The sequence below is a fragment of the Stegostoma tigrinum genome, chromosome 3 (assembly GCF_030684315.1).
Source record: "Stegostoma tigrinum isolate sSteTig4 chromosome 3, sSteTig4.hap1, whole genome shotgun sequence".
In the NCBI taxonomy this organism is placed as follows: domain Eukaryota; kingdom Metazoa; phylum Chordata; class Chondrichthyes; order Orectolobiformes; family Stegostomatidae; genus Stegostoma; species Stegostoma tigrinum.
The window spans coordinates 79968781-79991882 of NC_081356.1; the positions used below are offsets into that span (position 1 = coordinate 79968781).

Here is a 23102-nt window from a genome sequence, read left to right on the forward strand (position 1 = left end):
CGTACAGTCCTCTGGATGAGAATTTAAACCAAGGCCACATGAGCCTATGCCATTTCTGGGTCGAAGTTCCTTCCTCAGTGAACACCACCAGAAATAAATCAGTTATCAAATTAATTGGAACAGGGAAGAGGAAGGGTTAGATCATCACAAAATAACCATAGCCAATACACCAGGTCATTTCAAATAAAGTACTGAAGCACTTTAGGACACTACAATAAAATGCAAGGTAAATGTAGGCTTAATTTTGCCTAGAATGTTCACCCTAGCTCAATAAATGAATGCTCCATGTGGTTGTATATTAACGCAGCTACATCAACAGGATCCCCAGGTTTACCCTGAAACAGCAATTAACTTACCTTTTTTACCAGTAGACCAGAGCAGTAAGTCTTGTGTATTAAAACTGATAGGGAAAAGATTTGTTTTATTGTGATGCTGAAAGTTGAACTATCCAGCAGTCTGGAAATACACAAGACGACTCATCTTGACAAAAAGAGTCTGCAGGATAAATATTAAATGAGTGGAAGAAAACTTGCCAGATGAGATATAGCGTGGGAAAATACAAGGTTTGTCAAAACAATACAAGAGCTAAATATTATGCAAATGAGACAGTCTATAGAAAGCTACAGACGGATTTAGGGATCCCTGTGCACAAATCCCAAAGCAAAAAATCCAAGTTCAGCGGATAATAGAGAAGGCAATTGGACATCAGCTATTATTTTCAAAGAGAAAAAATATGGAATTCTTGCTTAAACTATGCAAGGTCACATTAGTGCTAGCTATGAAGAGGTTGAATAGATGAGGATTATTTTCATTAGAAAGACGGAGATTGAGGGGGGACCTGACTGAGGTCTGCAAAATCATGAGGGGTATAGACAAGGTGGATAGCAAAAAGCCTTTTCCCAGAGTGGGGGACTCAATTACTAGGGGTCATGAGTTCAAAGTGAGAGGAGGAAAGTTTAAGGGGATATGCGTGGAAAGTTATTTACACAGAGGGTGGTGGGTGCCTGGAACGCGTTGCCAGCGGAGGTGATAGACGCAGACACGTTAGCGTCTTTTAAGATATATTTGGACAGGTACATGGATGGGCAGGGAGCAAATGGACAGAGATTGTTAGAAAATAGATGACAGGTTAGACAGAGGATCTTGATCAGCGCAGGCTTAGAGAGGTGAAGGGCCTGTTCCTGTGCTGCAGGTTTCTTTGGTTTGTTTGTTAGTAGGACTAGTCAGCTGATTACTATGAATAGTTTTGCCATCTTGTCTAAAGGAAGATTACTAGCATTGAAGCTAATCCAGAGAAGGTTCATTTTCTAATTCTGGTGTGAAGGTGCTTTGCTCTGATCATTTTCAAAATTTTAAGTGAACATAGATTACAAAAGATAGAGAGAAAACAAGCCGTTTATGTGGGCAGTGCTTTTGATTTGAATAAACTTCTATAGTAGCTCATGTCAAAAATGATCAGTTGTCAAATATTTTGCATTACGTGGTCATGTAATTTGATCTAACAACATGATGTTCCCACATTGAGGAGAATAAAAAGCATTTTGGGCGACACTTAACAATCCACTTCAATTTTTGCATCCATTTGTCTGTGCAAAAGACAATTAAAGCAAACAAATGTTTCCAATCATTATCTTCTCTTTATACTTACCCTTTTCTTTACCATACTGTCCTCTGTGGATGCCCGACTGCAAGTTATATACATCCACACGGCCTGAAGAAAGGCCAACAACAGCAAAATTTCCGCAAGATGTAATATCCACAGCCTAAGAATGCAACAAAATTAATATACAAGTACTGATAATTTTTTAAATGTTTCAATTCAACCATAAGATATACTGCATTTGCAAAAAGCAATAAAGAAATTAAAAGAATGACTTTCATCATTGCCTTTTGGGCATGAACCATGGAAGCATTTGACTTTGATTTCAGTTGTGTTATTATTATTTCTGTTTTCTTTATCTTCCTTCAATGTTATTATTTTTACTTTTGAACTTCCTTGAGCATCAATAAATTTCTTTCCTAAACAACATTACATACACCATCTCCTTCATTCTTTTTATGCCGTTTTTCTTCACTGTCTTCAGGTGAGTGGTTCGAAAAAAATGTAGTGGCAGACTATTAGTGATTAGTTATTCTAATTCCCTATATTAGATAGGGTGATGAAACATGTCCAGGGAATTACTGGTCGGTCTGCTTACCATTAGTGTAGGAAAACTAGTGCAATCCTTACTAAAGGAGAGAATAGAAGAACATCTGGTAATGTGAAACATAGGCTTTTGAGAGAAAAATCTTGCACAGAATTGCATGGCTACTCTGTTTGCCTTTTAAAGTTGACTTTCCCATGTACTTCAACAATCTTTGACTCCCTCATACAAAAAGTAATCTACCTCCATCTGAAATATATTCAATCACCTTGCTTCTGAGGCAGAGATTTCCAAAGTCACATAATCATTAAAAAATTTTTTTGATCTATGTCCTAAAAGGGCAACCCTTAATTTTAAAACTGTGCCCTTAGTTCTAGACTCAATGAAAAGAGGGGAAATCTTCCAAAGACTCTAGCTTAACAACTCAGGCAATCTGGAGGTTTCACAACTCAAATGAAATGTATTCTCTTTGAACTTGGAATTCAACACCTTCCTTCACAGTCTGGAGCTTGTAGGTCTCTTTAAACTGGAGGACCTTTAATCTCTTGGATTTCCTTCAGAGAGGATACTTTCCTTGCTGAAATAAGCAACTCTTACTTTGCAGAATCCTCAATCTCCAAAACAGGCAATTTATTCGTTTTAGTACCTTGAATTGTTGGGACATTAGAAGCCTTCTATAGAATTAAATGCACCATATCTTCATTCTGTGTCAGCAGATTTTTGTTTTCAGTCAGTCTGGAGATGTGCGCCAAACTATATACACTCTTTACTTCAACTTGTTGATGGGTTTGATATTCCTATTTGCCCTCAACAATTGTTTTATTGGTGAAACCAAAATATTACCTTCCCCAGATAACAAAGTATGTAGCTGGATGAACACAGCAGGCCAAGCAGCATCTCAGGAGCACAAAAGCTGACATTTCGGGCCTAGACTAGGCCCAAAACGTCAGCTTTTGTGCTCCTGAGATGCTGCTTGGCCTGCTGTGTTCATCCAGCTGCACACTTATCTTCCAGCATCTGCAGTTCCCATTATCTCTGATCACAACATTACTTTCCCCAATTCTATTACTTGAGATTTACTTCTTGCTGGGCATGATCTCTGTCACTATTAGAGAGGATTCTTCCCAGAAACATAAGTTGATAAAATATTCTGCTTCAAACCAACAGGCTCTGCCATGGCAGGTCAGCATCTAATATCAAACTTGAACCTATCGTGACTATTCATCAAGATGTGCTGCACTCTGAATGACTGATTAAATAAAGCCATATCAGTTTAACACAACTGGGATACATGACTCACTGGCTAGCTCCTGCTTCTGTGCCCTTGCAAACCTTGCTGATTCTTGTAGAATGAACTCTCTCCAGTATTATCGCCACAGAAAATATTCCTGCCAAACTAGTACAGTCACAGGTTTCCACCTTGTTGATAATATTGTTCAAATTTCTTACAATAACGTAGCTAATCTCAATGATTTCTATTTTCTGTCTGCATTCCGTCACATGTCTAGGGAGTCCCATGAGATCTTCTACTAGAAGTCAGTCAACCAACTGTTCCTTTACGTTAGCTAATTTAACTTTTTTTATATTGATTGAAATTACACATTCATTCCCACTTAAGAGTAAGAATCTTGACTGTGATACACATACAAGTTTTCCATTATCTGGCATTCCTCATATTAGACAGCTGCTTGGGATATACCTAGACTTACCCAATATTAATTGCTAAGCGTCAGATCACATACTTGTACTGCTGTCAGCTGCAGACAGTTTATTTAACCACGGCTCACAATCTGACAGTGATGATCATCCCAGTGTCCAACTTAAAATTCGCTAGTTTGCCAACAAGATGAACATCAACTTATCAAACCTAAGGGCCGAATCACCTATTTCCCCAAGAAAATTTAAGGTTTTCCTTCTACTGCAGACTGTTTTAACTCACAGGCCTCTCTGTGCAGATATTATTTCTTGCTTTTCTGAGACTGTGCCCCACTTTAGCATACTTTCTGAAAGTGACCAACTGTATAAAAAAAACGGTAGTTTTAATAGCAAGAAATTGTCTGTATCCAAGAGGCTTCTTTGAGCCACAGTGCTGACAGGGACTTTTAGTATCTGGTGCCTCCTACTCACCATACTAATTTCTCAGCATTTTTTTTAAAAACGGTTTTTCCACCTTAAGACACGAAAAGATTTGGCTGATATCCAATGCCAAGGTTGATCTTTTCCTCTTAGGATTGATGTGTGTACATTCCAGACTTTTGCTTTAATCACAATGTGAACAGTTTTCTTTACAGCCACATCATCTTTGGATAGTAAAATTTCTCTATTTCTTTAATGGTGTTTTCCTTGCGTGATTTCTGCTCCACATAATTTAACTAAATGCTTAGTTTAAATGAAAGATCTGCTGCCCATTTTTGCAAACATCTCCTAGTTTTCTTCCTCCATTAGATCTGTGTGGTTAAGCTTCTAATCTTCCAGTGCCACTTTAACTTTGGCTTTGACATATCAATTATCATTGTTTCTGGGGTCCTCAATTTCCCTTGCTGTAGTCATACCTTAATTTCTCCTCATCATTTTATCTGAGCTGCAAGTACTTCACAGCATATTTTTATAAAAACATTTGTGGGTTCAAGAAATTTCACATCTATTCTCTGAGATTCCAATAACCTGTCTGATGGAAGGGATTGGAAGAGACTATAACTGGGGTGAGAGGGATCTTCGATTATGTTGGCTGCTTTCCTGAGGCAGCAGGAAGTAAAGATATAGAGGCAATGGATGGAAGGCTGGTTTGCATGATGGACTGGGCTGCGTTCACAACAGTAATTTCTTCGTCAGATGAATGAAGGTGCAGAGTACATTTTTAAAATGATGAGAGATTGCAAAGTTTGTGTCCAATGAGACCTAGGTACTTTGGTTCATAAGACACAAAGTCAGCATATAGACGGCAGCAAGCAAATCAGAAGACAAATGGTATGAGTGAGGATTTGAGTACAGATTAAAGAAGAATGGCTTCGTTTGTATAGAATATGGTGAGACCATGGAGTGTGCAGTGCTGTTTCTTTGTTCGGTGCAGGATAAATTTACTAAAGAGGGAGGGCAGCAGAAGATCACCAGTTTGATACCTGGGATGGTGGGAGTGTCCCATGTGGCGAGATTGAGGAATCTGGATTCGTGATTTTTAAAGGTTAAGAGAATAAGAAGTGATCTCATAGAAGCTTAGAAAAATTCTTAAAGGGGCAGACAGAGTAGCAATCAGGGTAGCTATCATCTTGAAAAGTGGCTTTGATGTGCTCTATTTATCACAGGTTATGCTAAGAATTTCAATGACAATCAATTGATGAGCAGAAGATGAAAACTTCATTTAAAAAAGTGCCTATTTTCAGCAGTGCTCATTATAATTCATCATACAACTCTAATTCAGGTCCAGTGGAACCTGGACGTTCATGTACATAGACCTTTGAAAGTGACAGGACATATTGAAAGTAGTTAACAAAGCATGTGGGATCTTGGGCTTCGTAAGTCACCATAGTGAAAGAGGACTACTCTCGTAAGGGAGACGATTGGTGATGAGTTTAGCCTGAGAGTCACCTGGTCTCAGAAAAGGGACAAGGTCAAGAAGGTAAGACTTTCTTGGTGATCTCAGCTAGTAAAGAATTGAACCCATGCTGCTGGCATCAGTCTGCATTATAAAGCAGCCAGGGAGCTAACTGAGCTAACCAAGCTCAGCATGGGCTTCAGAAACAGGGGTAGAGTACAAAAGCAGGTCAGCTACATTGAATCATTACAAATCTCTAGTTAGGCCATGTTGAGGGAAATGTTTTAATTTCAGGTTACTAACTTTAAGAAGGGTGCAAAGATCTATGAGGATGTATTTAAGATTTACCAGTATGATTACAGACTAAGATGCTTGTAGTTCTTAGATCAAAGATAATTGAGGGAAATCTGAGAGAGATGCATACAATTATAACACGAGGTTTAGACAAGATAAAACAAAATATTGTTCCCATTGGTCAACAGTACAAGGACTAGGGGACACAGATTTAACAGTTCAGGCAAGGGGTACAGAGAAAACAAAAGGAAGAAAATTTTTATAAAGCAAATGGTAATAATCTGGAACGGTCTGTCTACAGCTTCCTAGTGGAAGTTATGGCAGTCAATGAATTCAGAAGGAAATTCAATGGACACGTGAGAACTACAGGGATTGGGGGGGGGGGGGCGCTGAAACTTACTGATTTGCTCATGAGAACTGGAATGGACTCAATGGGTGGGATGGTCTCCACCTGTATGATTACCTTGAATCTACAATTCTTGGCTTTGTTCTCAATGTATCACTGCTCCTCTCCTTTAATATCATATCATATTAGAATTGCAATCTTTTGGTTGCTTGGCTTCCTGCCTTAAAATTGCAGCCTTCCAGACAATATAATGACATGCTCAAATAATATTGTTCAAATTTCTTATAAGTAGTTCTTATAAGTACTCAAAAATAACTGAAGCTGTAATGTTCTAAAATGATGTAATTTAGAGAGGAAATTGCCAAATTAGATACACTTATACCACCCAAAATGATACATCCTTAATATCTGAAGATATTAATGATAATTGCAGTGTTATACAGTAGCAAATTGATATTTATTTCATGTAATGAAATTTTTATTCCTTAAATAAATTTGCAGATTGTATGTTAAGACGAGTAAAATAGGAAGAGCTGCGTGTTTCTAGCAGCTTTCCTTCAAAACAAAAAATCGTTCACAAATTGCTTTCAATGCATGATCAATACAGTGTAGGGAGATACAGTATGCAACCTATCAGCAAAAGGAGATAAATGATCAATTAAAACACTTTAGCGGTGTTGGCTGAGGACTAAATGTTGACTAGCTCGTCAGGTTCTGCCACAGAATGTGTTACAAAGCAGAGGTCAACGCCTCTCTGATAATTAAAACTGAAACCCCCAGGAGAAGTTTGCTTCACCATGTAATCTAGTAAAGGAAATGTGAAAAATGGTATAACCTACCTTCCATCTCCCAATCAGTTATAAAGGAGAGGCAAAATAAAATGAACTCCTGACAGTCACTCCACAACGAACAAGTAACAACTTATTTATCTAACTCTAATAGTTAAAGTAACAGAACTACTAACAAACTGAACAATTCCCCATTAACTACTAACTATTCTGAATAACACAATTCTAACGGTATGCTGTTCCAGTAGATACAAGATACTTTTGTGTAAATAAAATTAATAAGAATTAAGACATAATCTCTTGAAATTACAGTCAGAATGTGTCTTCTGGAATGTCCTTTGCCTTCTTTGCTGTCCTCCAGTCAGGAACGACTTTCTCCGTCAAATTCTTGTGTCATAAATATTAGCCAAGAGGTCTGTAGTACTTTTATTTAGATGGTACTTACTCCAAGGACTCAGATTTTTGAGAGAGCTCATGAGGTTCTCTTCAGATGGCAGTTCACTCTCACCCAAATTTTCAATTAACCTCTTCTTTTATACCCTTCACGACCTATCAATTTCTTATAACAGGATTGATCCTGGGTTGTCAAAACCATCAGATTTAAATTTAATTGGATTTTAGTATCTACGGCCTGATTTCAATTAATTGGTTAAATTTGAAAGCCTGTTGTCTAGGTAAAATGCCACTTGCCTACTAACAGTACGGGCAGCATGGTGGCTCAGTGGTTAGCACTGCTGCCTCACAGCGCTAGGGGGCCCGGGTTCAATTCCCCTTGTGCAACTGTGTGGAGTTTGCACATTCTCCCCGTGTCTGCATGGGTTTCTTCCAGGTGGTCTATTGCCTCCCAATGACCAAAGATGTGCAGGCTAGGTGGATTGGACATGCTAAATTTCCCACGGTGTTCAGGGATGTACAGATTAGATGGGTCTGGGTGGGATGCTCCGAGGGTTGATGTGGATTCGTTGGGCCGAAGGAACTGTTTCCACACTGGAGGGATTCTATGGAAAGTATAGCCTTTTGACACAATGTTTCAATTTAAAGAACTCTGTGCATCTGCTGCGGCCTGTGGGCTTTTTTTCCAACCAAGCTTAAAGAAACAGATCTTTTAAAGTGACCATACCGTCTACCTTCCCACCTACAACCCCCATCATTTTACAAACATCAAATTCTAATGACCTGTCTCCCAATCCACTAATACTCTCCCCAACTTCGCAATATACATTATATATGGCCTTTCAGACAGTTGTATCATTGAAAAAGACAACATTTCTGACAACGCAGCTACTCCTACTGCACTGAAAAGTCACTGAGATTACATGCTCAAGTTCTGAAGCATGGTTTGAACCCAGAACTTTATAAATTGAGGAGGGAGTGTACAACCAGAGCAAGGGCTGAAACATAACATCTAAAATTTGTTCACATTTTGAAAGTACATATTTGCACTCATTGAACATTCAAGTGGTAAGCATTTTAAAATTTTTTTTTAAGCTGACCATTAAACAATTGAGCAAAGAGTCCTCTTGAGCCGTCTTCACCATTCAGTCACATTTTGGTTAGAGATCTGAACAGTCCCAATAGAAATGCAGATCCTGCACAATGCTGGGTGATACCAGCAGTAAGACTGCCTTAAGTTCCTGTTAATGCTTACAAACCCTCATGGTGCCCACGAGTCTTTCTTGGAATACAGACTGCCAAAACAACAGCACGCAGTTCATTCAATTCCAAATTTTTTCATATTCTGGAAGTGAACATCCTTGCTATGACATCTTATCAGTCAGCTAGATGTTGGTTCTGGTCAATTGTTGAGATGTTCAACTACTACAGACCATATTCCAGCAAAATTAAAATGTATCCAGTTGTGTGAAAGAGGAATAAAACAAATTGTGCAGTCAAAAGTATTATTGCCTCAATCATTCGGGTCTCTTTAGTTCAGGGCTGGACAGCTTAAGCCTATTGTGCAGAGGAGAAATGCCTTATCAATAAATTCTGACTGTTTTCATATTTTCTACAGATAAACGCATAGAAACATATTGAGGTTGGTTGGCTCGCTGAGCTGGTTTGTTGTTCCACAGACATTTTGTTACCACATGCATACCTCAGTGCAGCACTAAAGATGTTACCCAGCATGGTAACAAAATGCCTGCGGAACAACAAACCAGCTCAACGAACCAACCAACCTCAACACCCGCAACCCCAGCTACCGATCTACTCCAAAACCGCATAGAAACATAATGCAGTAACTGTATAAGCTAACGAGCTGTTCCAACAGAGCATACGTACGTACCATGGAATATACATCCAGCGTACAATTGTTAAGAAATGGTCTAGGGTCAAATTTGTGTGCTCCCATAGAGGTTTTCTGGTAATTCCACGTTGTGCTAATTAGATACCCTTGATGGCAGGCTACAATTCCATCCCAATAACTCTGACGCGCTGTTTCTACCATAACAAATCAAAAGTAGATTCATCACCAACATGAAGAAACAGAAACATTCGCAGCAACAAATACATGGGGATAAATTAGAACATAAATCTATATTTAAGTTTAAACAAATATTAAAATATTCAAATATTTAAATTATGGTGAAAACGCAGGAGATTGGCACCAGATAATAGAACCAGTGCAGGCACAACTGTCTGATTGCACTCTTTCTGCACAGTAACAATTTTGTGATTCACAGTCAGCATGGCTTTGTGAGGGGGAAATAATGCTTGATAAGTTTACTAGAGTTCTTTAAAAGCAAGCTGGATAAAGAGGAAATAGTGGATCTAATATATTTGGATTTTCAGGAGGTGTTTACTAAGGTACCACACATTATCATTACTATCAGATTACTTAATAAGAGCCCACGGTCTTAGAGGCAGTATATACTCATGGCATTACATTGAAGACAGAGTGTTTAGATAAATGGGCATTTTCAGACGAGCAACCTTTAACGAGTGGAGTGCCACAGATGTGTTTTGGGGCCACTATTATTTACAATATATCACGTATGCCCAGGATGAGGACTGTAAATGTACTGTAGCCAAGTTTTCATAAGACAAAAAATAAGTGGGAGGGAAAGTACTGAAGAATGTTTAGAAAGCTTTTAGAAGAATGTACATAGGTTAAATGAGTGGGCAAAAAACTTGACAGATGGAAAATAATGTGGTAAATTGTGAACTTGCACACTTTGACATGAAAAGTAGAGGCGCTTAATCAGTAATGGAATCAAGGGTTATTGGTAAAAAAGGGAGGAAAAGTGGATTTTAGGGTTAAGACAAGCCATGATCTCACTGAATGGCAGAGGGAACTTGATGGGCTGAATGAATGGGCTCAAATAGAGTCAGCTGTCAAAGATACTGGTGCTCATATTTAAAATCAGAAAGTGGTGGAGAAATGTAGCAGATTCTGGTGGCAACTGAAGAGTCTACACGACACTTCTTCAGAACTGAGAGAGGCTATAAGATAATGATTACTGTAGTGAGTCTGAACTGTACAATCAGTGACACACAAGAGTGCTAGAGACATTCTACCAGCAATACTTGAGCTGCATTCTCTGGATTTAATGGGAAGCCACTGAATGTCACATCTTTGTTGAAGGTAATTTTCAAGCATTCAGGCAAAATTTCTGCAAAATCAACTACAATGGACAGAACTTACTTCAGCTCTGACACTATCATCTACAATCTAATTCTAAAGTGGAAAAGTAGAATTGGCGCAGATATACCATTACCTGAAGCAAATGTAGTAATAGGTGGTAGCTTCCTGGTGTCATATCGCAAACCTTTCTTTTTTGACTTCTTTTTATTAATTGAACCTTGAAACAAAAAATATACACACCTGATTACAGAAACACCACTTTTGTACATACTTCTAAAGAAAGGAGTAAGGAGTACAATTTTAGGTATTATATTTAATTAATCAAATAAGCATATGTATTTATTATTCTGCTGTAATAAGCCATTCTTCCTTCCATTATTTAACTTGTGTTTTTTGTGCCATTCTCTGATCAATGAGAGCGTTGTTGACTTCTGTGAAGGTCTTTGCCAATAAACCATGAGAGAACATAGATGAGGAAAGCCATAAAGTCCTTCCTGAAGGCACCATCTAGTTTTGTAAATAAAGGATTTTGCTTTTATTGGCTCACTGAATATCCATTCCACGTATTGACTCAGAGGTAGATTTCCAACATTAATGCCAAATTTACCTTTTCTGAGGTAAACTTTCTGCCCTCTTGCACTAATCACAATTCAATTCGAAATAAGATTTTCAGAATAAAGTTTTCTTCAATAAGTACAACTCTCTATCCTGCAGTGGAGATGCTTACATCCAATTTAGGTATCTTCGCACACCTAACACAATTTCAAAACAGTGGGATCAAATAGAGTCAGCTGTCACAGATACTGGTGCTCAGATTTAAAATCAGAAAGTGGTGGAGAAATGTAGCAGATTCTGGTGGCAACTGAAGAATCTACACGACACTTCTTCAGAACTGAAAGAGGCTATAAGATAATGGTTTACTGTAGTGAGTCTGAACTGTACAATCAGTGACACACAAGTGTGCTAGAGACATTCTACCAGCAATACTTGAACTGCATTCTCTGGATTTAATGGGAAACTACTGAATGTCACATTCTTCTTGAAAGTAATTTTCAAGCATTCAGGCAAAATTTCTGCAAAATCAACTACAGTGGACAGAACATCCTGTCCCAATACTAAAACGTTTCTCCTCCACCAGATCCTGTCCACCGAAGTCTCAAAGAGCAGACATTGCAAACGAGGAAAGAGAAGCATTACAAAGGCAGTCTAAAGGTCTCCCTGAAGCATGACAACACTGATACTAATAAAGATTATCTACCAATGGCCATTCATTATGCTGTCAAAACTATACCAATTTTGAAACCCTTTTCATACCCTGCCTGTTATCAGGCAGTATACAAAACAACTGCAGCAAAATGAAAATTGCAGAAGGTTATATCAGTTCACCTTTTACAAGGACTATAAAGCAGTCTTTGAAAGTTTTCTTTAGCCGGTCTCCACAAAGTCAGTTCATAGGCAAAGAAATTTGAAATCTCTTTAAATTCTGAGTACTAGTGGGATATACACATGACTTGCTGAATAGTTTTTTACCTCAAAAGGAACTCAACAAATTCATCCAGATTCTGACTTCAGTCATGTGAGCTCATTTGAACTTAAACATGAGATTGAAAGACGTCCATTCCTCACTGGATTCATACAAAATGGTGAACTGCTAGGTACACTGTTTGGTTTCAGTATTTGGTAAAAATGTACTCTTTTCTGTAATTTTACCTTCTAGGTGTTTGAAGTGTGTTGAAAAAGCAGCAACGGATGTTTCTGGTGTGTGTGTGTAAAGAGAATTAATAATCTTTGCCTATATCCACAGAAGATTACAGCTGGTGACTTTGACCATATACTAACTGTGGCTCGGGAACATATATTACCCTAATTAAAAAATAATATTACACCATTTACAGAGAAAAGGGAAGGGAATTGACAGTTTCAATATCTCTCTTCCCCTGCCTGTCACCTAAAGATGGCCCAACCTTTCACATTAACTTGGGTCTACCAATGCTAGTAAACAGACTCGCGACTGTTCCCTACCTCAAAAGGCCAAACATTTTTATAGTGCCACAGTTAACAGAACTGATAGTCATCTCAACATAGTCTAAAATACAATACAGTTTGAACACACTCCTCTAACTTCTATTTTATTGTGGTTTTGAATATATAATTAAGCATTTTTGCTTTACCATTTCAGCTTTCCAGTGATAGCACTCAAGGCATCCAATCTGTCAAAACTCTTGACTTCTTCATTCAAGAAGCATATGAGTATTGCCCTTGATACTGCACTATACAATGAACACAAGTCTCTTTAACATTGTTGCTCATTAACACTGTCAGCTCGTGAGGTCTGTATGCCCAGTCAGAAACATAAAAAATAAGAGGAGCAGGCAATTCAGCTCTGAGCCTCCTCTATTATTCAATACAATCATGGCTGATCCTACAACTTTGCATCCTGTTCCTGCTTTCCCTCACACCCTTTGGTCATTTAGCACCAAGAACTAAATCCATTTCATAGATCATAGAATCCCTACAGTGTGGAAGCAAGCCATTTGGCCCATCAAGTCCACACCACCCCTCCAAATAGCACCCCATCCAGACGCCCCATACCTGTATTTCCCACCTTAGACAGAATGGGCATTTTAGCATAGCCAATCTACCTAACCTGCACATCTTTGGACTAAGAGGGGAAACCACAGCACCCAGAAGAAACCCACTTCCTTCTTGAAAACATTCAATGCTTTGCTGAACAATCTTCTGTGACGGAGAAATCCACACACTCACCATTCTTTGGGTGAAGAAATTTAGCTTCACAACACTTACCTTAAAGTTGCTTCTCATTTGTCTGACAAAGGGTCACATGACTCAAGTGCATCATTTTGGAATGCCCCTTGTGAACCCTGACTCAACTTCTTGATCTACAAATTCTCTCAATCATCAATGCCCTCTCCTGAATCAGAGCTCCTACTAGAGTCCATACTCAATCCAAAGTTGGAGATCTGGGGTTGTGAAAGTGCAGACCATGATGGTGCACAACAGTCAATCAGGTGCTGTTTTAACTAATATCTTTAAATGCTTCAATTAGCTGCATCCCCGTCTGGAATCCTTCATCATGAGACAGCTCTAGAGATGAGTGATAGCAAGCAAAAGGGTCAGTGCTGCTGCCCATGGTTTGCATCAAACAGCCTTTGCTAACCAAGTTTAAGACAGCCTGTTGGAGCAGCCACTTTGATATCCCCCACAGTATCTTCTTGAAGGTTGACACTAAAGTTCATTCAAGAGCAAAGGTAAATAGACTGTTTGTAAGTAATCCACCACTCTCCCACATTCATCTAACTTTCACATAAGACGAAAATTAATAAATTGGATGGGGTCAGGGAGAACAAGTTCTTGAGACCAGTTTGAAACATAGCTCAAACTTTGAAAGCTGTGCACCCTGCCTTTTCACCATTCTTCTCCAGAGCACGCACTCACAGCACTGGTTCAGAAGAAACAGGCAGGTGGATACATTTTTAAAATTTATCGATTACAACCTTAACTTTTTTGCACCAATTAGACCTTTACTTTCACAACCTTACAGCTCCAGAATTGGATTTTGAACTGGAATGCCATGAGAGATAGGAGCATTGGAGAATAGGTGGTTTAGCAAAAGGGAAAATCAGTGACAGGGTGAGTCAGGGAGCAGCAGGGGCCAGGGGCTGGAGGGTCAGCGCAAGAGAATTGGTTAGAGAATAAGACAGGCCCCAATCCAGAGGGTCAGCATGAAGGAGGGCAGTCAGAAAACAGGATGTGAGATGAGCAGGTAATTTGGGAAGGAGGGATCAAAAGTGAGCAGGATATACCACAAGTAGAAACTGGTCATATTTCTTTAAAAATAGTTTTAAAAATAGAAGTTATTTCATTTACCAAATTGGAATTTAGTAATATAATGTAATTGAACTTGATGCACATTTTCCTCTGAATGGCCCTAGAGAATCTTAACTACTCCACCCACAATAGTTTCAATGGGAAAATATGATTTACTTAGAGTTATTTCACTTAAAGTTGTAATTTCCAGGAGCACAGTTTTAAGGGAGAGCCTAGTGACACATAAGTTACACTTTGATTTATTCACTTGGTCAAGATTTCATCAGCATTTAGGCATGCTTCCAAATTGTGTAGTATTTTACAGTTCATGCATCACCAGCTGTAATAGCATTAAATTTCACTCACTAACCTTTTAAAGATTTGTTCATGTAACGTGGACATCACTAGTTAGGGCAGCAGTTATTGTCAAGTTTTAGTTACCCTTAAGGAAGTTATATGAAATGCCTTTTTGAACTACTGCAATCCATATGGTGTAGTTACACCCACACTATTGTTCAGAATGCAATTACAGGAGTATGATCCAATGACAACGAAGGAGTGGCAACAGGTTCCACGTCAGGATGGTGAATGATTTAGAAAGGAAGTCACAGGGTAGTGGTGCTTCAATGAAAAACTGCTGCCCTGTCCTTTGTAACGTGCTGGTGAAGAAACTGTAGTGAATTACTGCAGGGCATATTACTGATAGTACACATTGCTGCCACTGTGTGATAGTGATGAAACGGGTGAATGATGAAGGTGGCAGATGGGAGCCAAATGAATAGGCTGCTTTATCTTGCTTAACATTAAAATTTGAATTTTGTTACAGCAGCACTCATTGGGCACGAGGGAAACATACTATCATATTATTGAATTCAGTCTGAGTGGATAAACTCTGGGGAGTCAGGAGAAAAATTCCAGCTCTGACCTTCTCTTCTAGCCACAGGATTTATCAGCTCGATCAGTTCAATGCCTAGTTAGTGGTAGCTCCCAGGTTGTTGACAACCAGAATCAGCAACGGTAATGCCTTAATGTCAGAGGGAGATGTTTAGATTCTGTCTCTTGTTGGAGACAGTCATTGCTTGGAACCCGTGTGGTGCAAGTGTCCAAGCCTGGATATGACCTACATCATCTTATACGTACATAAATTTCTTCAGTGCCTGAGGTGCTGCAAACTGAATGCTGTCAAATAACAGCAAATATCTCTACTTCTGCCCTTATTCTGGAAGAGAGGTCAGTGATAAAACACGTGGAAACTGTTGGTATGAATGTACTACCATGAACAAAACACCGTAATGTCCTGAGCCTGAGATGATTAACCTCCGACCACAAGCAGGTAGGTTGTTGTAAGTCAGTAAGTTGTAGGTTGCAGTGCTAGATATCAATCCCACCAGTGACAGCATTCACCGGATTTCAATTCTGCTGGGGGGTCGTCATCACTATTTCCACTCCAATGCTGTCTTGATGCTGTGGGCAGTCATACTCAACTTGCATTCAGCTCTTTCGTCCATGTTTGGACCAGGTATTGAGTGACCCTGGTGAAAGCCAAACTAAACGAAGATACATGGACAATTCATTGCTGAGCATGAGCTGATTCTCAGCATTGCTGGCTTCACCTTCAATTGTTTTACTGACAATCAAGAGTTGACAGATTGGAAGTTGATGAGATCAGGTTTGTCCTGCATTTTTGCACAGCACAAAGCTGGAAAATTTGCCATATTTCTAGGTAGATGCTAGTTTTGTGGCTATTTTGGGACAGGTTAGCTGGTGGCCCAGTTAATTCTAGAGCATACATCTTCAGTACTATTGGCAGAATGCTTTCAAGGCATAAGAGCTTTGTAGTGCCAGTGCATCAGTGTTTCTCGGTATTACATGAATGAATGGATATATCTGTGATCACGGGAAGCTCTGGAGGAGACACGTTCCTTGGCATATCAGGCTGAAAATGATTGGAAATGTTTCAGCCTCATCTTTTGCACTGACATGCTGTGCTATCCCATCTATGAAGATTTCACTAGACATCAAACACCACCATTCTGAGTCATACAAAAATTTAAAAATTTTAATAATAAAACAGAGATGCTTCAAATTACCTACATTTAAACCCAGTTATACAACCTTATCCAATCTGAGCATTTCTTAGAACTTTAAATTTATTCCAAAATTTTCACATAGTGTTAATTGCAAATGCATTGACCTATCTTTAGCAGCAATATGAATAACTTTTTACATTAAACAGTTGCAACAAAAAAGACTCTGAATAGTCTCACATTCCAGGTCTTCATTCTCAATCAAAGCTAATGGATTATGATCAGCTAAAATTAACATTTCCTTGTTACTATTTTGAGCATAGACTTCAAAGTGTTGAAGAGCTAACAAGAAAATCCCAAAGTCTTTTTCTCCCCCATGGTATTGTATTGCTTCTTCTGATACTGTTTAATTTCTTAGAGAACTACTTCACTGGCGCCTCTATTCCCAACTCATCATCCTGTAACAAGACTGTCCCATCCCCCAGCCATTGTCAATTCGATGTTCAGGGAAAAAAAAAATCGGGGGGGGGGCGCGGTGGTGAAAAACAGGGTAAGAGCATTGGTTCATTTTTTAAGATCGTCTTCAGTGTCTCAAAAGGTTACTTGACATTATGCTGTCTGTACTATGTTTGCATCGTTCTTTAACAAATTCTTTAAAGATACAACTATCTTACCGAAATGCGGACAAATTTGAAGTAAAATAATGATTTCTCGTTTAATTTTGGGAACTGAAGTTTCATTTCAGTCTTCATTTTCACTGCCCTTGGTAACACTTTTCAAACAATGTGTCCTAGGTAAGTTACTCTTGCTTTTCCAAATACCACTAAGCCAGCCATTGTAATTGCTTAAAACAGAGCATCTACTGTCTCATATGCTCTTCTCACGTGTTGCTATATGCTACGTTATGTAAATAAATTACATAGTTACAAATTTGAGCTACAACATTAATCATATCCTGGAGTGCTCCTTAACCCACATGGCATCATTCAATATAGATATGCCATTCACTGTAACAAAAACAAATTTCTTTAGTCCTTCATGTTAACAGACTTTCCAATCTTACATAGCAATGAGACACCGCTAACCCTATCAACACAGTCGTTGAATCGGGAACTGGTCTGAACCTGTCTTCACAACTGCATTTATCCAGTTTGGGAACTAACATTATTAATGACCTCCAGCTATTTTGTTTAAGTTCAGTCAAGTGATTTCCAGCAGGTACTGTGTCTGTTTCCATCTGCATTTGTATGTCTGGGCTCAATAAGTGTGCTGTTTCATTAGTCCTGGCTTTCCTATGTCCACATCATGACCAACTCATAATACCAGGGAGGCAATGGCCATTGGTATTATCACTAGATTATTAATTCAGAGACCCAGGTACTTTTGCTGGGGCCTGTTTCAAATCCCACCATGGAATTTGAATTCAATAAAGATCTGGAATTAAGAGTCCAATGATGACTGTGAATTATTGTCAACTGATGGAAAAAAACCCATCTGGTTCACTAACATCCTTTAGGGAAGGAAGGAACTGCCATCCTTACTTGGTCTAGCCACATTTGACTCCAGACATGGACTGATCGGACCAAAGGGTCTGCTTCCGTGCTCTATGACTCTGATTTTAGCAGTAAATTTTGCCTAACAACTCTGCCAAACAAAAACTCAAACAAATTTTAGGCATATTCCAAGGTACTTGATGTGTTAGTACATCAAATGTGGCACCAAGGCACACAGAAGAAGTTATGACAAGAGGTCAAAATGATTTGTAATAAAGCACATTGAGAAGAAACTGCTGGAGAGATTTAGAACAGAAATTTCAGCATTTAGGGTCTACACTCCCAGATTTGAGTCTTGTTTGTATCTGCCTTTTGAACTGAACTATATTCAGAAACTACTTGGTGAAAGTGCACCACCAATTCCTCTGGCCACCATAGAAGCTTAAGATTTAGTCAGAATATACAAAGTTTCCAATTTACCTGTCCAATGAAATCAGACCTATGATAAACACTGATGAGGTAGTTCCATATTTAATAAGAACTAGAATTTATTCCAAATAAATAACTACTAACTACAGGAAAAAGAAACCGATAGTTATTTATACATAGCTCTACTCATTGAAACTATACTCTCTTTTAAAACCACTTACGATCAGGGAAAAAACTAAGGAAGACATTTCAATAGCACATGTTCCTTTTGCTCAAGACTTTCTGTTCTGAGAACCTTCCTGGATTCTTTCACTTCCTTTCAAGCAGCACTGGCTACTGACACACTGATTACAAAGCTGATTAGTTATAGATTAAAAATAACATCTTATATCAGCTATCAGGAGAAAATACCTAGCTTTCTTCATCCTTTAGTTACTTTTACCCACACAGGTAAAAAGACAGTTTCTGCTTCTTCTATTCCAGAGACCTTCCACCTCTATTATTCACACACACCAGCTTTTTGATTACCCAGGAATCAGTCAAACAGTTGTCATCAGGCTGATGGCCTCTGGGACCCATCACTGATCAAAACTGTACAAAGCAATCAGCAATCTGTTGCTACACAGATCTTAATCTGCACACACCCTACTGAGGGCTGTTTTATCTCTCCTCCACCTCCACCACTTGAAGCAGCAGTGTAAACAAAACTCTCAAATCACAAACTTTTTTTCAAGGAAGTGCAGCAATTCCTTCCATGGCCCTAGTCCATAAAAATAAAGAAAAATTTAAAAATGCAGTCTTTTCGGAGAAGACATTTAAAAGAATGGCATTATATTTTCTTCTCTCCTTTGCAGACAGAATCTGCATGTCACAACTTCTCACCTTCACAACTTAAAAGTATTTTTCATTCTCCCACAAGAGGGAATATTATTTCCCACCCTGTCAAAATCCCGCAGGATCGTCTGTGTTTCAATCAAATTGTCCCAGAAGATCAAGCATGCCTAGACTGTTCAATCATTTCCTCATAAGACAACCCATCTTTGCAAGTGAGATAGCAAGAACTGCAGATGCTGGAGTGCGAGATAACGAATTGCGGAGCTAGAGGAACACAGCAAGCCAGGCAGCATCAGAGGAACAGGAAAGCGGACATTTTGGGTCAAGACCCTTCTTCTCTCACCACCTTTTCAAGTATTAGGAAACCTTCTCTGAATTGCTTCAAATACATTTACATTGTTCCTTAAATAATGAGACTAATACCGTACACAGTACTCCACGTGATCTCATCCATGTCCTCGATTGCAGTATAATCTCCCTTCCTTTGTATTCAATTCCCCTCACAATAAACTATAACATTCTCATAGCTTGCTGCACCAAATACTACCTGTTTGTAATTCATGTACAAGAACCCCAAGATTCCTCTGCACCTCATCTCTGGAATCTCTCACCATTTAGATAATATTACCTTTATCAAGCAATGTTTAAAGTAATTTCAGACAAATATTTTGAATGCATTATAAATAGAAATAAAAATAAAAAACTTTTGTTATTATCTGATTAATTGGCTGCACATTTCAAAAGATCGACTTCAATTATATTGAAGATAGATAACTGTAACATATTTATCATGCTTTTTAACTAAAAACTTACCATGTCCTAAACTCTTATTAAAACGTTCATGAATAGTGGAAAATGACTGCAAAGTTCCATCACGTCCTGCATGAAAAGAAGCAAATAAGAAGAAATGAGTGAAGCCCTCATAAAGAAACCTGAATATGGAAAAAAAGGAATAGCACAGAAGTACAGATTTGCAGCATATTTGAATTACACAATTCACAGACATGAAAATTACTAAGGTCGTAAACTGTGAAGACAATAACCATAAACTACAGGAAGACATCAACTGAAAAGTCGGATGTGCACTGCAGTAGCAAATGAAATTGAACCCAGAAAAGTGAGAGGTAATGTGCATGGAGAAGGCTAAGAAGGCAAGGAATTATACACTAAATGGTAGAAACCTGGAAAGTGATGAAGACTACAGGGGCATGGCACATCCAGAGATTACCAAAAGTAAAAGGACAGGTAGATAAGGGTGGGTAAGAAGGCATTTGGTTTACTTGTATTTATTGGCTAATATACAGAATACAAGAGCAGAATGTTATGCTATAGTTATATGAAGGGCTAGGCAGGCCAAACTGGAGCACTGCATACAGTTTCAGCCATTGCGTTATAGGAAGAAGTTGATTCGACCAGATAGGGTGCAGAGGAGACACATCAGGTGCCTGGGCTGGAGGGTCTGAGCATTGAGGAAATATTTTTCAAATAAATTGGGGCTGTTATACTTGAGGCAGAGAAATTTGACATGGTACCTAATAGAAGTACCTGATAAAATTATGAGGGGCATAACCAGGAACTTCTCCAGTTCTTGGAACGGAACATTAACTCTGGCTTCTGTTTATAGATGCTGCCAGACGGATGAGCTTTTCCAGCAATTTCTACTTTTGTTTTGTGGTTGTAACCCCAGAGCTGCTTTGATTTGTCTTTCTACATCACCTGGGGAAGGAAGTCAGACTCCAAAGTTGTGTAGAAAGGGCAACAGTAGGATGTCGAATCATAAAATCATTACAGTGCAGATACAGGCCATTTGGTCCATTAAGTCTGAACCAACCCTCCAAACAGCATCTCATCCAAACCCATTCCTCCACCCGATTCCCATAATCCCACCTAGGCTAATCTGCCTAGCCTGCACAGCCCTGAACACTATGGGGCAATTTAGCTTGGACAATCCACCAAATGTGCACATTGTTGAACTGTTGGGAAAAAACCTGAGCACTTGCCAGAAACCCATGCAGAAGGGGGAGGACACGCAAACTCCATACAGACAGTCATCCTAGGCTGGAATCGAACCCGGGTGCCCGGCACTGTGAGGCAGCTGTGTGGCTTCCCACTCACTGTGCCACCCGGACTCAAGGAGTTTGACGTTGAGCTTTAGTCACGCCTGGCAAGTAGATTTACAATCTTTTGACTGGATCGACAGACTCAACATGGTAGGAAACAGGGGCTGGTCTAACCAACATTCAGTTTTGTCAAGGAAAGGTCCAAGTTTAAATCATGTGTGTTGCCAGGTTGCCTTGTATTTTCCTTTCGGTGGAACATGCAGAGAGCTGAGAGTGGGCAAAAACAAAAAGGTCTGAAAACCAGCAACCAAAGACAATAATACATAAGCATTTTTTCGTAACATGGAATCAAGTAATTAAGGCACTAACGTTCTGTAGTGAAATGTAAATATTCCTAGGCCACTTCAAATGGGTGGAATTATTAGATTTCAAGTGGGTCATAACATTAGGTTTCCATTATTGTATTCTATTTCTGTCAAGACTGCGCCCAATACGTTTGCACCAAATCACTATGTGACCTCAGTATTTCAGATCCAATGTAGTTTGTGCTGTAATTAAGGATGAAGTCCAATTTTTTTTTTTAAATGACCTTGTTGGATTATACACAAGTACAACCAAGCACAAAAGTACACCAGTGCTTCTATTTTCCAGAATGATGGGCTTCAACTCCTCACTACTTTCTCACGGCTAATTAGGGACAGCCAACAAATACTAGCCTTGCCATCAACGCTCATATGTTAAGAAATATATTGCAAAAGCTCTCTTAAAATTGTGGCTGGTGGTGGGGGAACAAAAAGAGGGAAATACATACTTGGCCCCATCAACACCAATCTGCCAGCTGCAGACGCATTTGTCCATGACAGTATCGGTAAGAGTGAGCACTAACACAGCCTTTTAAGATACAAAGTCCTGTCTTCACACGGAGAATACCTTTTATCGTGTTGTTGGCACTATCATTCTAAATGGGACATATTTCAAACAGATCGAGCAAGTTAAGATAGGGCATCCGTGAAGCACAGTGGGCCAACAGCAACAAAATTCTACTCCATGCACAATGTGCAACCTAATGGCCGGGCATATCCCCCACTTTATCATTACTATCAAGCCAGGGGATCAATCCTGATTCAATGGAGAGAGTGTAGGAGCAGCACCAGGCGTATCTAAAAATTAGGTGTTAACCTGGTGAAGCAATCAAACAGGATTACATACATGCCAAACAGCATAAGCAGCAAATGACAGGCAGAGCCAAGCAAACCCAAAATCATTGGATCAGATCTAAGCTCTGCAGTCCTGCCACATCTAGTCATGAAGATTTCGCATCATTCTTTAGCCAGAAGTGCTGAGTAGATAATTCATCTCTAGCTTTTCCATTAGTCCCCCCAAGCATCACAGATACCAGTTTCCAGCCAATTCAATTCATTCTACATGAAATCTAGAAACGGTTGGAGGCAATGGAATCTGCAAAGACTATGGGCCCCAATAATATTTCAGCAATAGTACTGAAGACTTAAGTTCCAGAACGTTCTGCTCCCATAACCAAACTCTTCCAGTACAGCTACAACACCAGCATCTACACAAAGTGGAAAACTGCCCAGCGTTGCAGTGTCAAAATCCTGGCATTCCATCCCTAAAATTGTATAGAGATAATGGGAGCTGCAGATGCTGGAGAATCCAAGATAATAAAGTGTGAAGCTGGATGAACATAGCAGGCCAAGGAGCATCTTGCTTGGCCTGCTGCGTTCAT

The 23102-nt window shown here is 39.1% G+C and overlaps 1 protein-coding gene across 2 annotated transcripts in view; it reads right to left on the minus strand.

Annotated features, from left to right (window-relative positions):
- The window catches only part of wdr36 (WD repeat domain 36), an 88553-nt gene that overhangs the window by 31360 nt on the left and 34091 nt on the right, over nucleotides 1–23102 (minus strand). For both annotated transcript variants that reach the window (XM_048527856.2, XM_059644698.1), the window contains exons 10-13: nucleotides 20112–20177; nucleotides 10821–10904; nucleotides 9389–9543; nucleotides 1649–1763 (exon numbers count right to left, since the gene is read on the minus strand). In XM_048527856.2, coding sequence (XP_048383813.2) covers nucleotides 1649–1763; nucleotides 9389–9543; nucleotides 10821–10904; nucleotides 20112–20177 — 420 coding nt within the window. The remainder of the gene's footprint in view (nucleotides 1–1648; nucleotides 1764–9388; nucleotides 9544–10820; nucleotides 10905–20111; nucleotides 20178–23102) is intronic.